At 47.1% G+C, this 12,553-nt stretch overlaps 1 protein-coding gene across 1 annotated transcript in view; it reads left to right on the forward strand.

Annotated features, from left to right (window-relative positions):
* Window positions 1-2: 2 nt before the first annotated feature.
* The window catches only part of ITGA9 (integrin subunit alpha 9), a gene marked incomplete at its 5' end in the record, with an annotated part of 538,072 nt that continues 525,521 nt past the window's right edge, over window positions 3-12,553 (forward strand). Inside the window, one exon of the mRNA XM_007945751.1 lies at window positions 3-154. Within this exon, the coding sequence (XP_007943942.1) occupies window positions 3-154 (152 nt within the window). The remainder of the gene's footprint in view (window positions 155-12,553) is intronic.

The following is a 12,553-nucleotide window of genomic DNA, read 5'->3' on the forward strand; positions in this document are numbered from 1 at the left end:
GGGGGCTCCGCGCGCTGCTCCTGGCGCTGGTGGCCGCGGCGATTCCCGCGGGCGCCTACAACCTGGACCCGCAGCGCCCAGTGCGCTTCCAGGGCCCTGACGGCTCCTTCTTCGGCTACGCGGTGCTGGAGCATTTCCACGACAACACGCGCTGGTGAGTGCCCTCCTGGCGCCCCAACCCCGGCCCGGCCGTCGCCCCCGGGCCAGCCGCCGCCGCTTTTCCGGCCTCTTCCACGCCGCCGTCCCGAGGGGGCGATTTAAATGTCTCGGCTGCGCGCGGCTTGGCCACGGGGGAAACGGGGAGGAGACAGGGCGCCGGGTCCCCGGCCCCGCGCACAATCCGGTCGGGCCCAAAGGAAGCAAGGCTGGCGGTTTTCTTGGGGTTCGAGCCCGGAATGAGTGGGGAGGCTCTCTGGAGTTGCCTCATCGGCTCTGCAGACACATTCTGTGGAACTCTTGGCCCGCCGCTGAGTGACTTGGCTCCTCTGGGAGGGGCAGCCTCGGGCCGGCGAGCTTCCTGATCCCGCAGGGCCCAGTGGAGACGGGGCATTCGAGGTGCTGGCCCCCAATGTAGCCTCTCCTCGCATTTGAAATCTCTCCAGCGCCGTTGTGCGCTGGAAGCGCTGTGACCCGGAGATACGAGGGCAATGGATTGTGAATAGGATGAGGGGTGCGAGTGGGTCGAATTGGGGCTCCCTAAGGACCCAGATCCAGTGTTAGGGAATTAGGGACGTGCATTGGAACTAAGAGGCCCCTGCAGCACCTCCACCCAGGGTCTCTATGGACACGGAGCTGAAGGCCTGGGCTGAGGTGGGTGTTTTGAGGGGCAGCCTGACTTCATCTCCCATGGACTACCGACCTGAAGACAAGCACCAGAGGCCTTAGGAGAGGGACCTGCTTCTGCACTTGCCAAATCTGTTTACATAGCAAGGCTTTTTGATGAGGATGAGGTCAAGGAGTCAAGTTGCTCCTTGAGTACCCCTCCAAGGGGGTGGGTCTGAAGACAGGCTGGGGGCTCTTCCCTTGAAGCCCCAGCAACTGAATAGTACAGAGTTGAGTGCCTAACACGGCAGAGAAGCACTAAGGTGAGGTTGGTGATCTCCCTGATCCCTCCTTCAGGACAAGAGGGAATGAAACTAATGCCAAAGGCCACTTCTTCATCAAGGAGAGAGTTGGGCTCTGAATAGTTCCAGAGTTCATTCAAGGTCATGTCCCCAGTGAGGACCCAGGTGAGATCTAGTCCAGGGTTGGTTTTGTTGTGGGAACACCAGTGTGAGCATCCTTGGTGTGGCAGACGTGTTTCTGTGAGTGTTGGCAGGGTGGGGTCATTGATGCCTGTGCTTGTAGCATGTAGTTCTGCTGGAGAACAACTGTTCTGAGTTGGACAGACATTGATGGAAAAGGATGGTATGTGGAGTAGAGTACTCAAGCATTCCTGGAAAAGTGGGGACTCTGTGAGCCACCAGCCCATTAACAAACATTTAGGAGAGCTGCTTCCAGGATAATAAGCTTTTAAAAGTCCTTGTGTAGCTTCTGTTCCACAGTACTTCCTGCCCTTTACCCTGGTTGCTGAGTGTAAGGCCCAACTCATTTTCACTTTTTCTATCTGACTTGGGCCCTGTGGAGGGCTTGGACTTGGTAGAGAGCTCAGCAGGGGCAGAAGCAGTTGGAGAACATATCCCGGAATCTCACTTGGGGCTCCCAGATGACCAAGCAAGCACCAAGCATGTAGGAAGAGCTGTCAAAAACAGAAAAGCTGCTCTGGGCAAGGGGTTGTGAAGGAATTGAGCCCAGAGTGAGTGGGGCAGCATTGTGATGGGATCTGGGGGCTGCAGTTGGTGGTGCTCAGAGTTCTTTAATTGCTGGAGGGAGAGGTGCCAGAACCTTGTGCCCTGGATTAGATAGGCCAAAGGTCAAAGCTACCCCAGCTGGAGAACGACTAGAGAGAGTCAAGAGGAAATTTGACATGGAAAAGGTGTTCAGCCTGCTTGGTTTGAAAAAGAAGATTGATAAAAAGTTGTGTTATTTGAATAGAAGTGGCATGTACAGGAAAAGACCATCTGGTTTAAACTTAGCACCCAGGGAAAGGGTGGGGAGAGCTGTGGAACTGGACAGTAGTGTTGGTACATGGCTTTGTGCAGGGCCACTGGTGTGTGGGACATGTATTTCAGGTGTCCATGACACCTAGCCAGCTGGGATTCTCGTCTTAAAAGTGCCCTCCCTGCTTGATACTGACCCAGCTGCTCTTTGCATTGAAGTGTTCTTCCCCATACTTCTTCAGTTACCCCTAAACAGTACTGAAATCTTTCAGAAACAAATCTTTCTCTGGTTTTCCCCCTCCATTGCCTTAATTTCATTTTGTTGTTTTTATTAGCTGCCAGAGAGTTGGCCCCCAATTCATGGGGACCCCATACTTCTGGTGACTCTTTGCACAACAGGACAAAACGCTGCCCAGGCTTGCACCATCTCCACGGTCACTTGTGGATTGGACTCTTGTGACCATATCGTTTTTATTTGGCTGATTTTTGAAAGTGGATTGTCAGGTCTTTCTTCTTAGTTTGTCTTAGCCTAGAAGCTCCACTGAAACGTGTTTGGCATCATAGCAACATGCATGCCTTCCCTGACAGAAGGATGGGGGCTGCACATGAGATGCGTTGCTGGGAATTGAACCTGGGTCTCCCACACGGAAGGCAAGAATTCTATCACTGAATCACTGACTTACTACCATAGAGTTGTTCTGACTCATACTTCTGGTTACCTAGTGCTGCTCTGACAAGAATATACCACACATGGGATGGTTGAATGAATAGGAATTCATTCTCTTACAATTTTGGAGGTTTTAAGTCCAAGTTCCAAGTGCCAGGCTCTAGGGGCTGTGCGAAAGCCCCTTGACCTTGGGCTTCAGCTCTGCCTCTTGCTCCCAGCCCACTGACGCTAGAGGCATCTCTTCACTCAGGCAGCTACTGGCTGCTGAGGCTAACAAGCTCAAAGTCGACAAATAAAGTGACACAGTTCCGATGTCACTAAGCCACACGGTAGGCCATCAGTTCAAGTCCACTGAAAGTTGAAAGGTCAGCAGAGCATAGTAGGCTGCCGAACAACGACATGGCTATGTGCAGGGTTCAAGCATTCCATAAGCTAGAGACCATTGCCAAAGCTGTTTCTTATATATGGAAAGCAGACCACATACACAACCGCAGCTACTCAGCTGCTTGTGGTAGATCCCACTATGGAGCTGATTAGTATAGCAGTCTCATCATGGGGAATAACTACCACCAGCTGCCCAGCCACTCAACCAGGCCCAGCCCAGTTGACACACAAACTTAACCACCATACTCATAGTGACCCCTTTTGGGGTTCCAAGGCAGAAAATCTTTATGGCAGTACATTGCCCCATCTTCCTTCCATTGAGCAGCTAGTGGGTTTGAACCTCAAACCTTTGGGTTAGCAGTCAAATGCCTTAGGTACCACACCACCAGAGCTCACCAGTGCCTTCTATTTTGTCCTAGTTTTTGCTTATCTCCTTGCTTTCTATCTCCTTACTTCTTCTCTCAAGTATTTTCCTCTCTATCCTTTTTCTCTCCTTTCTTCCCCTCTAACAATCTGTCTCTTCCTTAGAGCTCGAATGCTGTTCTCTATAGTGCAGACTTGGAAACTGGTGGCCTTGTCTCTATACTAGAGGCTGATTTATCATGAGGCTGATGAAGCTTAAGGCACAAGCTCCTCAACTGCACCGGCCCCGACCAAGGCTGTGTGCCTAATTTTGTGCTTATAAATTACTTGTTATTTTCTTAAATGTAGCCTCCCAAAATTGATAGGTTCAGGCCCTGGGAAATCTGGATTACCCTGGATCTCTACCTTAACTTTCAACATTGGAGATCGACTTAGCGACTGATTGTTGGTCTCTCCTCCCAGGCAGTCCCTGAGCCCTGGATCTTCTAGCCCCACTTGAGGGATGTGTAGGTTGTTTCCAATTATTCACAATTATAAACAACAGCTGGGACAAACATCCTTCTAACTGAATCCTTGCGGACATCCTTAATTATTTCCTTCAAAGAAATCCCTAGGCTTGGAATTGCTGGGTCAGAGAGGATGGGGGTTTTAAGGCATGTTGTATTTTCATTTACCAAAGTGCCAGTGAAGCTAAAGTAGGTACTTTAGAGACATTAATTTATTCAGGCATAGGAGATTTGGAGTCACCAAAGGGCTTCTATAGTGCAATGGAAGAGAATGGAAGCTTACATGAAGGTGACTTAAAAAGTCACAAATAGTCAAAATGGATGAGGAAAGTAAATGACAGACAGGAAAGGGAAAAATAATATACTGAAACTTTGAAAGGATAGAGGACAAATGTTAAGTAAGCCTTGTATCTTATCCCTTTCTCCTTGAGAAGAAATTACTCCTTAGTATCTTAATTCAGTATTTTGTGATTTAATTTCTTTATGTTAATTACCCATTTTACACATGAAAGGGTGTGTGGTGTGTAGGGTTAGGAGCTGAGAAGAATGTGTTAGAAGGGGTATGGATACTGCAGGTGGCAGAGCTGACGGTTTTCGGTGTTACAGGACCCCAAGTGCACACCTCAGAAGTATGTGTGCGTGCTCTGGGGGGTGTGGAACTAGCACCTCCCCTCCATTCCTGTTAGCAATCATTTCTATTAATTCCCTTTTAAACCAAAACTGCCGCTGGATCTCCATTTAAGCAATGGGGGTGATCTTGCTTCTGTTGACTGAATCCAACTTATGTACCCATATCACACTGAGACTGGAGCCCTAGATCACTCTCTTTCAAAGGACTTAGCTTGAGTTGTCCTTGTGCCACTCTGCTTTGGGTGGTGGAAGTTGCCCTGTTGACCGGGTGGACCAGAATATCGTAGGTAGTGTTACAGATGATGTTTGTACTAACTTGGATGCAAACAAGCCAGTGACTCAGTTTCTTCTTTTCCAGTGGCCCAAAGGGTGTCTCCCCTAGCTTGCTCTCCTAACTTCCTGCCCCCTGGGTCTCCTGGCACCCTTTGAACAGTGGCAGTAGGTGCCAGGGCCATGGACAAAGCTGATTTCTGTCCCCTTCCCTTAGAACCAATCCAATTTCTCAGCTGCAGAGCCGACAACTGTAACACCCTGTGATATAAATAAATGCAGCCAGCTGGTGTCCAGGCCCCCAGAGCTAGTTTCTTTCACACCGGTCCTCCCTCCTCCTTCTCTGCTCCAGACGTCCTGGAGTCCAAAGTGGTTGGGTGCTCTGGCTTCCTTTCTGGCGATGTGTTTCCTGCCCCATCTCTAAGGATGCATCAAGATGGTTGTACTCCAGGTACAGAGCAAATGCCCGGAAATGGAAGAGGCACCGGCATTTCACTTTGTTAGTGTTGTCAGAGCATCATTCAAGAAGAAATAGGAGGCAATTCAGAGCCAAGAAGATGACATCCTCAATTTGCATTAAGGTTGAGAATTAAAAGAACAAGTGAGACTGTTTTGCTGTGCTGCTCAAGACAGTCAGTATTAGCCAGGTGTATTGCTATTTTATATTACAATTAATTAAAACTAAATAAAATGAAGAATTCAGTTCCTCACTCACACTAGCCATGTTTCAAGTGCTCAATAGCCACTGTAATGGTGACTGTACTGGACAGCTCAGATAGAGAACATTTCTATCATTTGCAGAAGGAAATGTTGGAATGGAGTGGTTAAATGATTTAAGTCTTAAGGGACTATGTTGTTGTTCTTGTTATGTGCCGTCGAGTCGGACCCGACTCATAGTGACCCCTCCTTGGGTTTTCGAGGCAGTATCACTATGGAAGTAGGATTGCCCAACCTTCCTTCCAAGGAGTGGCTGGTGGATTTGAACCGCCAGCCTTCTGGTTAGCAGTCAAGTGCCTTAGCCACTATGCTACCAGAGCTCCCTAAGGGACTATAGAAAGATCAAAAAGAGATGTAAGAAAAAAAAATCAACCTTTAGCATATTTGAATATTAAAATTGAAATGAGCATGCTTAAAATTAACTGGAAGTTAACAGTGGGCAGCCAAAGAGGCTGAACTCTCCTTTTCCTTCTCAACATAGGAATGCCTGCTCTGTGTTAAGGGCTGGCGGCTCAAGAATGGAAAATCATCGCACAGTCCGATAGCTGAGAAGATTGTGAAGTTCTAGTGTTGAGTCCTGGGCAAAGTGTAAGATGTGCTATGGGGTTCTTTGTGGACAGGCACAAGTTGTTCAGAGGAATAGAAAGGAAACCCTGTGGAGGTAGAAGGTTCTAGAAGGGGGATCCTGGGATCACAGGAACATTCTTGGATGCAGCATTTTGCTGCCTCTGGCCCTGCTAATCTTTGTGAGGATATCCAGAAATGACTGTGGTGGTCCTGTCCTCTCAGAGTCTCCATGGTATGGTAGGAGTCTTTGCCTAGCTCTTTTGCCCCATGCCACACTTTTGCAGGGAGGTGTCACTTCACTTCCCAGTTTGGATTTTCTGGAAACAGGACTGTCAGAACTTGTTCCTGCTTCTCACTTGCTCTGCTGAGCTTGCTTTCTCAAGCTCTCGGGAAGGGACGGCACATACATGAGGCCTAAGTTCAAAACCAAAACCAAACTTACTGCCGTTGAGTCACATCCAACTCATAGCACCCCTCCTTGGGTTTCTGAGGCGATATCACTACGGAAGCAGATTGCCCAATCTTCCTTCCGAGGAGTGGCTGGTGGGTTTGAACTACCAGCCTTCTGGTTAGCAGTCATATGCCTTATGCACTACGCCAGCAGAACTCCCCTAAGTTCAAAGGGGACCCAGAAAGCATCTTCTCAGGGCTTCACGGCTGTGCCCCAGAAGATCTTGAGAGGCTGGTGAGGGTGCTGTTTCCTGAGCTAGTGCTGAACACTGGCTGGGGGCAGAGACAGCTTGCCCAGTGAGGAGCCTTCCAGGGCAGAAGGCAGACTCTTCTCACCCTGTCATTAACAGCCTTGAGTGTGAGAGCGTGAAGAGCCAGGCCCCAGCCAGCTCTCACTCCCCAGTGACGTGCTGCTGTTCAGGAAACGGTCTCCTCCTGATAACTTCTATTGTGATTTGTCTGGGAAAAATGTTGTTTTCACATTTATCAAAAGCAGCCAGGGTGTTCTCTGAAATCATTTGCTTTCAAAGGATTAGCATGTAACTTTTAAAGAAACTCAAGAGAGTGAGTATAATCAACTAGTATTTGTTGGGCATCTACAAGATGTGAGATATTTTTCCAGGCTTAATATTCTTTAGTTGAATCTTTGCAACAATCTGGTGAGTGGTTTTCAGTTTGCCAATCAGGGAACTGAAGCTTAACAGAATTCCATGTCCAGTCCAAGGCCTTACCCAGCCTAGGGGTTTGTGTGACTTTGAGTCCTTTGGGAAGCAGATACTAAGACAGAGTTAGGAATGCAAGAGAATTGTTAGGGGTAACACCTGTGAACCACCACCGTCTGTCAGTTTCTTGTACTGGGGTGGCTTGCATGTTGCTGTGATGTTGGAAGCTGTGCCACCAAATTTCATACACTGGCAGGGTCACCCGTGGTGGAAAGGTCTCACTAGAACCTCCAAACTAAGACAGACTAGGAAGAAATGTCTGATGATCTCTTTCCAATGTTAGCCAATGAAGAATCACAATAGAATATTGTTTGATACAGTGTTGGAAGATGAGCCCCCTACCTTGTAGGGTACTCAGTATACATAGTGGCTGCAGTAAGACACTCAAGCACACTAATGATCATGAAGATGCACAGCAATGGGCAAAGTTTCATGCTCTTGTACTTGGAGTTGCCTGTGAAAGATAAAGGGGGAGGAAGCAGGATTGGGCAGGGAGAGACTCAGACCACAGTGCAGATTCGATGAAAGTCTTGGCCAACTCAGGAAGCATTGTGGGGATGCAGCCAACCTCTACCGTTCCCCACCATGTTCAGTCATTGGCATAGGCTGCCTTGGAGAGTATGATCTCAACTCAAACAGTGCAACACATCCTGAAGGTGCTGCACCTGGGGGCTGTTGGCTGACTTTTCCCCTCATAGGTAGATGGCATGAGGTGACCCACACCTTCATGGCTGCAACGGAGCCCATCCTGTATGAATCACTGTACTGGGAAGGTGTGAGACGTGTTCCTCAGCTGTGCTTGTGGCAGGGGATCATCCATGCCTTTGCTCATCACCACTGTACTCAGCACTTGGAGCTTTAAGATTTAGCTGTGGGGCTGTTGGAACTGACTTGGAAGCAGAATCCAAGGCATTCTGGCAGCCAGCTGACTCATGGGATGCCTCCTCTGATGTTAGGGAGGTCACTGGTGAGGGTTGGAGGAGGAAGGGAGCTTCACCTTCATTTAAGCCACTGAGTGGTTGATGAGCTCTGGCTCAGGAGACCAGCAAGACCTCATCCCTTGTACCTTGTGAAGCATTAATCCTTTAAGCAAGTGGATTTGGTGACCAACCAATGCAGAATAAAGCATTTTATCTTGATCTTCCTGCTTGCCAAAGGGAGACTTAGGAAGTAAGAGTGAATCCAAGACTGGAAAAAGTCTAGAGTTTTTGAAACCACAGGTTTACTTGGCCCAAATTTCTGGATTTTTTTTTGAGAACAAAAAAGACTTCTGTTGTGAGTTTTCTTGGGTAGTGCCAATAGTCAGTGTGCTTGGCGACTAACCAAAGGGCTGGAGGTTTGAGTCTAACCAGGGTTGCTTTAGAAGAATAGTATGGTAATCTTCTGAAAAATCAGTCATTGATAATCCTGTTCTGCACAGCTCCACTCTGACACACGTGGGGTTGCTATGAGTTAGAAGTGACTGACAGAAAAACCAAAACAACAACAAAAAAAAACCTCTTCACTGCTGGTGAATCAAATCCGACTCATAACAACTCTTCCTTGGGTTTCCAAGGCGGTATCTCTACGGAAGTAGATTGTCCAATTGTTTGAACCTCCAGCCTTCTGGTTAGCAGTTGAATGCCTTAGGCACTATGCCACTAGAGCTCCCACTCAACAGAAAGTGGGCTGGGGGAATTTAAGTTTAAATCAGTAGCAGTAGCAACAGTAGCAATGTAGTATTGAATACTTGTATCTGTCAAGTACTGTTCTACATACTTATTCATATTAAGTCACTTCATGTTCCCAACAAGGAGCTCTGATGGTATAGTGGTTAAGGCATTTGCTTGCTAACCAGAAGGTTGGTGGTTCAAACCCACCAGGTGCTCCATGGAAGAAAAATGAGGCAGTCTGCTTCTGTAAATATTTATAGCCTTGGAAACCCAATGGGGTCCCTATGAGTCAGAATTGACTCGATAGTGGGGAGTTTGGAATTCTCCTAGCAATTTGATGTAGCAGATAGCTCTCATCATTATCCTCACTGACTTAGAGGGAAGCCGATAAGAGTTATTTTCTCAAGTGGCAGGTGAATGGCAGAGCCAGGTTTCATCCTCGGGTGGCTTGGCTTGTGCCCACCATACCCTACTGCCTGTCAAGGAATCAAGAGTTTGAGTTTGGGGGCTCCCAGGCATCCAAGCATCTGTCTCATGTGTCGTGTCCTGCCTTGCTTTGTTGGAAGACTTTGGAATTACAACAACAACAGCTTCCCCTTAGCATCTTTTGTGGATACTTATTTGTGACTCTCTTGCTACATTTAGGGGGCTTTGAGGGTTCTGCTTTCTGGAGCTGCTTGATCAGTGAGTGACTAGTGGACCCAGTGGCTTGGCCAGGGACATTTGAAGGGCCTGTTCTCATACCAAGTCTAGCCATTAAGACAGAAGTGTCCTAGGAAAGATGGGGCATTCCAGAATATTCCATATGTCCATTCTAACCTCTCTGGGCTGTGGTCAAGTCAATTCTGACTCACAGTGACCCTATAAGACAGAGTAGAACTGCCTTGTAGGGTTTCCAAAGCTGTAATCTTTATGGAAGCTGACTGCCTCATCTTTCTCCCAGGGAGTGTTTGGTGACTTTGAACTGACCTTTTGGTTAGCAGCTTTAATCACCATACCAGCAGAGCTCTTTGAGAGAGGATGATAGGTGTCCTCAAATTTCTGAATATTAATATTATAAGTGTATTTGTATGTTCTGTAAGAATATCCAGGTACGTATTAGAGCTGACAAAGGACAAGGTTGTAGTCACTTCTTGGCCACAGCTAGCTACCTGGAGGCAGTGAGTAGTTGGACTTGTGGGCTTGGGACCATGGTCACAGGGGACATCAAGCTCAATTGGCATAACATACTATACAAAACCATCATTCCATATCCTACTTCCTACTTTGGTGAGCAGTGACTGGGATCTTAAAAGCTTGCAAGTGGCCATCTAGATGCAACGATGGGTCTCTCCTCATCCAGAGCAAAGAGAAATGAAGAAAACCAAAGATTCATGGAAACAATTAGACCTAGTGACTGGTACACCATGTGATCCTCAGCCTATATGACTATGAGACCAGAAGTACTAGATGGTGCCCGGCTACTACTGTCAACTACTCAGAGGGGAATCTATGTAGGAGATCCTGGATAGAGTGGGAGAACAAGGTGAAACAAAACTCAAAATCATTTGGAAAAAAAAAAAAGAGGACCAGTTTTTCTGATCTGATAGAGCCTGATGGAACCACTGAGACTATGGCCCCAAGCTGCCCTTCAGGTCTGGAATTGAATCCATACCTTTGGCTTCTAGCCAAACAAAAGACAGGCATATGAGGTCAACATTTACATTAGGTAGATATACTCCTTGGAGAGAACAATCATGGGAGGATAGAAGGGCTGTGTATGCACAAGGATATAGCTCAGGGGGCAGGCGTGCATGGAGGGAAGGACACAGGGAAGAGGTAACTATGGGGAGGAAGTGGGAGGGGAGCTTTTGCATTGTGGTAAATTGTAGTCAATGTCTTGAGATAAAGTGTATGTGAACTGCTGTATGGAAAGTGAATTTTCTCTGTAAACTTTCACCCAAATCACAATTAAAAAAACCCAAAAAACATTGTTCCACATCCTACTTTGGTGAGTAGTGATAAGAATCTTAAAAGCCTGCAAGCATCCATCTAGATACAACGATGGGTCTCTCCTCATCCAGACTAAAGAAGAATGAAGAAAACCAAAGATTCATGGAAACACTTATTTCAAGGGACTGGTAGACCATGTGATCATCAGCATATATGACCATGAGACCAAAAGAACTAGATGGTGCCCAGCTACCACTGTCAACCACTTGGAGGGGGGATCTGTGTAGGAGATCCTAGATAGAGTGGGAAAACAATGTGGAAAAAAACTCAAAATCATATTAAAAAAAAAAAAAAAAGGGACCAGCCTTGCTGGTCTGATAGAGCCTGGTAGAACCCCTGAGACTATGGCTCCTAGCTGCCCTTTAGGTCTGGAATTGAACTTCTGTGGCTTCTAGCCAAATAAAAGACTGGTGACTTTTGTTTTATTTAGCCCAGATGACTGCTAACCAGAAGGCTGGCTTCACCATCAGGGCTGAACATTTGCATCAGGTAGATACACTCCTTGGAGAGTTCCCCTTGGAAGCACAGAAGGGCAGTGTATGCGCAGGGAGACCACCCAGGGTGGGAGTGCATGGATGGGAAGCACACAGGGAAGAGGTAACTATGGGGAGGAAGTGGGAAGAGAGCTGTTACATTGTGGGAAATTGCAGTCAGTGTCATGAGACAAAATATGTATGAACTACTGTGTGGAAAATGAAATTGCTCTATAAACTTTCACCCATATCACCATAATTTTTTTTTAAAGGGCATGAAATTAATTTCCTCCAGCTCAGTTTGGTGCATTTAAGCCCTGGTGGCCTCTCATCCTTTTCCAAATGGCTAGTGATAAAATACTTTGATGCATGCAAAACCAACTTGGTATTGTGTAGGAGACACTTAACAAGCAGGACAGTGGAGGGTGGTGGAAGATCTTGGCACCTCTTCTGTATTGGGATGGGTCCTAGAGAGTGGGTGTCCCAGCCTCAAGAGAGTGGGGTTCTTCCTAGCTCTGCCTCCATGGTGGTCCATGATTCCCCAGCATCAAAAAGATCCATGCTTTCTGTGCTAAAAAAGGGGAAAGCCCAGATGACTGCTAACCAGAAGGCTGGTGGTTTAAACCCACCAGCCACTCCTTGGAAGGAAGATGGAGCAACCTACTTCCGTAGTGATACTGCCTCAGCAACCCAAGGAGGGGTCTCTATGAGTCAGGTCCAACTCGACGGCACATAACAACAACAACAGCCCAGAGGCTCAAATGCATGGTGGCCAAGAAGGTGGCACCAACATCAGCATTGTCCCCAGCCTACCTTACTCATCTGTCTTCTCCACTTAGGAGCTGTGTGATTTTGGCAAGTTACTATAGCTGTGTGAGCTTTGGTTTCTCTTCTTAAATGGTAATGAGAATCTTTCCCTTAACAGATTATTGGGGGCATTAAATGAAATGATGTCAGCAAAGTCTGACATGAGCAGTACACAGTAAGCCCCTGATGAATATTAGTAGTTATTTCTGTTATTACTTTGATCTGACTCCCGATACTGTTTTTTTTTTTTTTTTTTTCCATGTTGGCTTTAGATGCTTTTTTTACTTTCATTACATTTATTGATGCACTCATTT

The sequence above is a fragment of the Orycteropus afer genome, unplaced genomic scaffold, assembly GCF_000298275.1.
Source record: "Orycteropus afer afer isolate SDZICR_OR568_19922 unplaced genomic scaffold, OryAfe1.0 scaffold00142, whole genome shotgun sequence".
NCBI classification, from domain to species: domain Eukaryota; kingdom Metazoa; phylum Chordata; class Mammalia; order Tubulidentata; family Orycteropodidae; genus Orycteropus; species Orycteropus afer.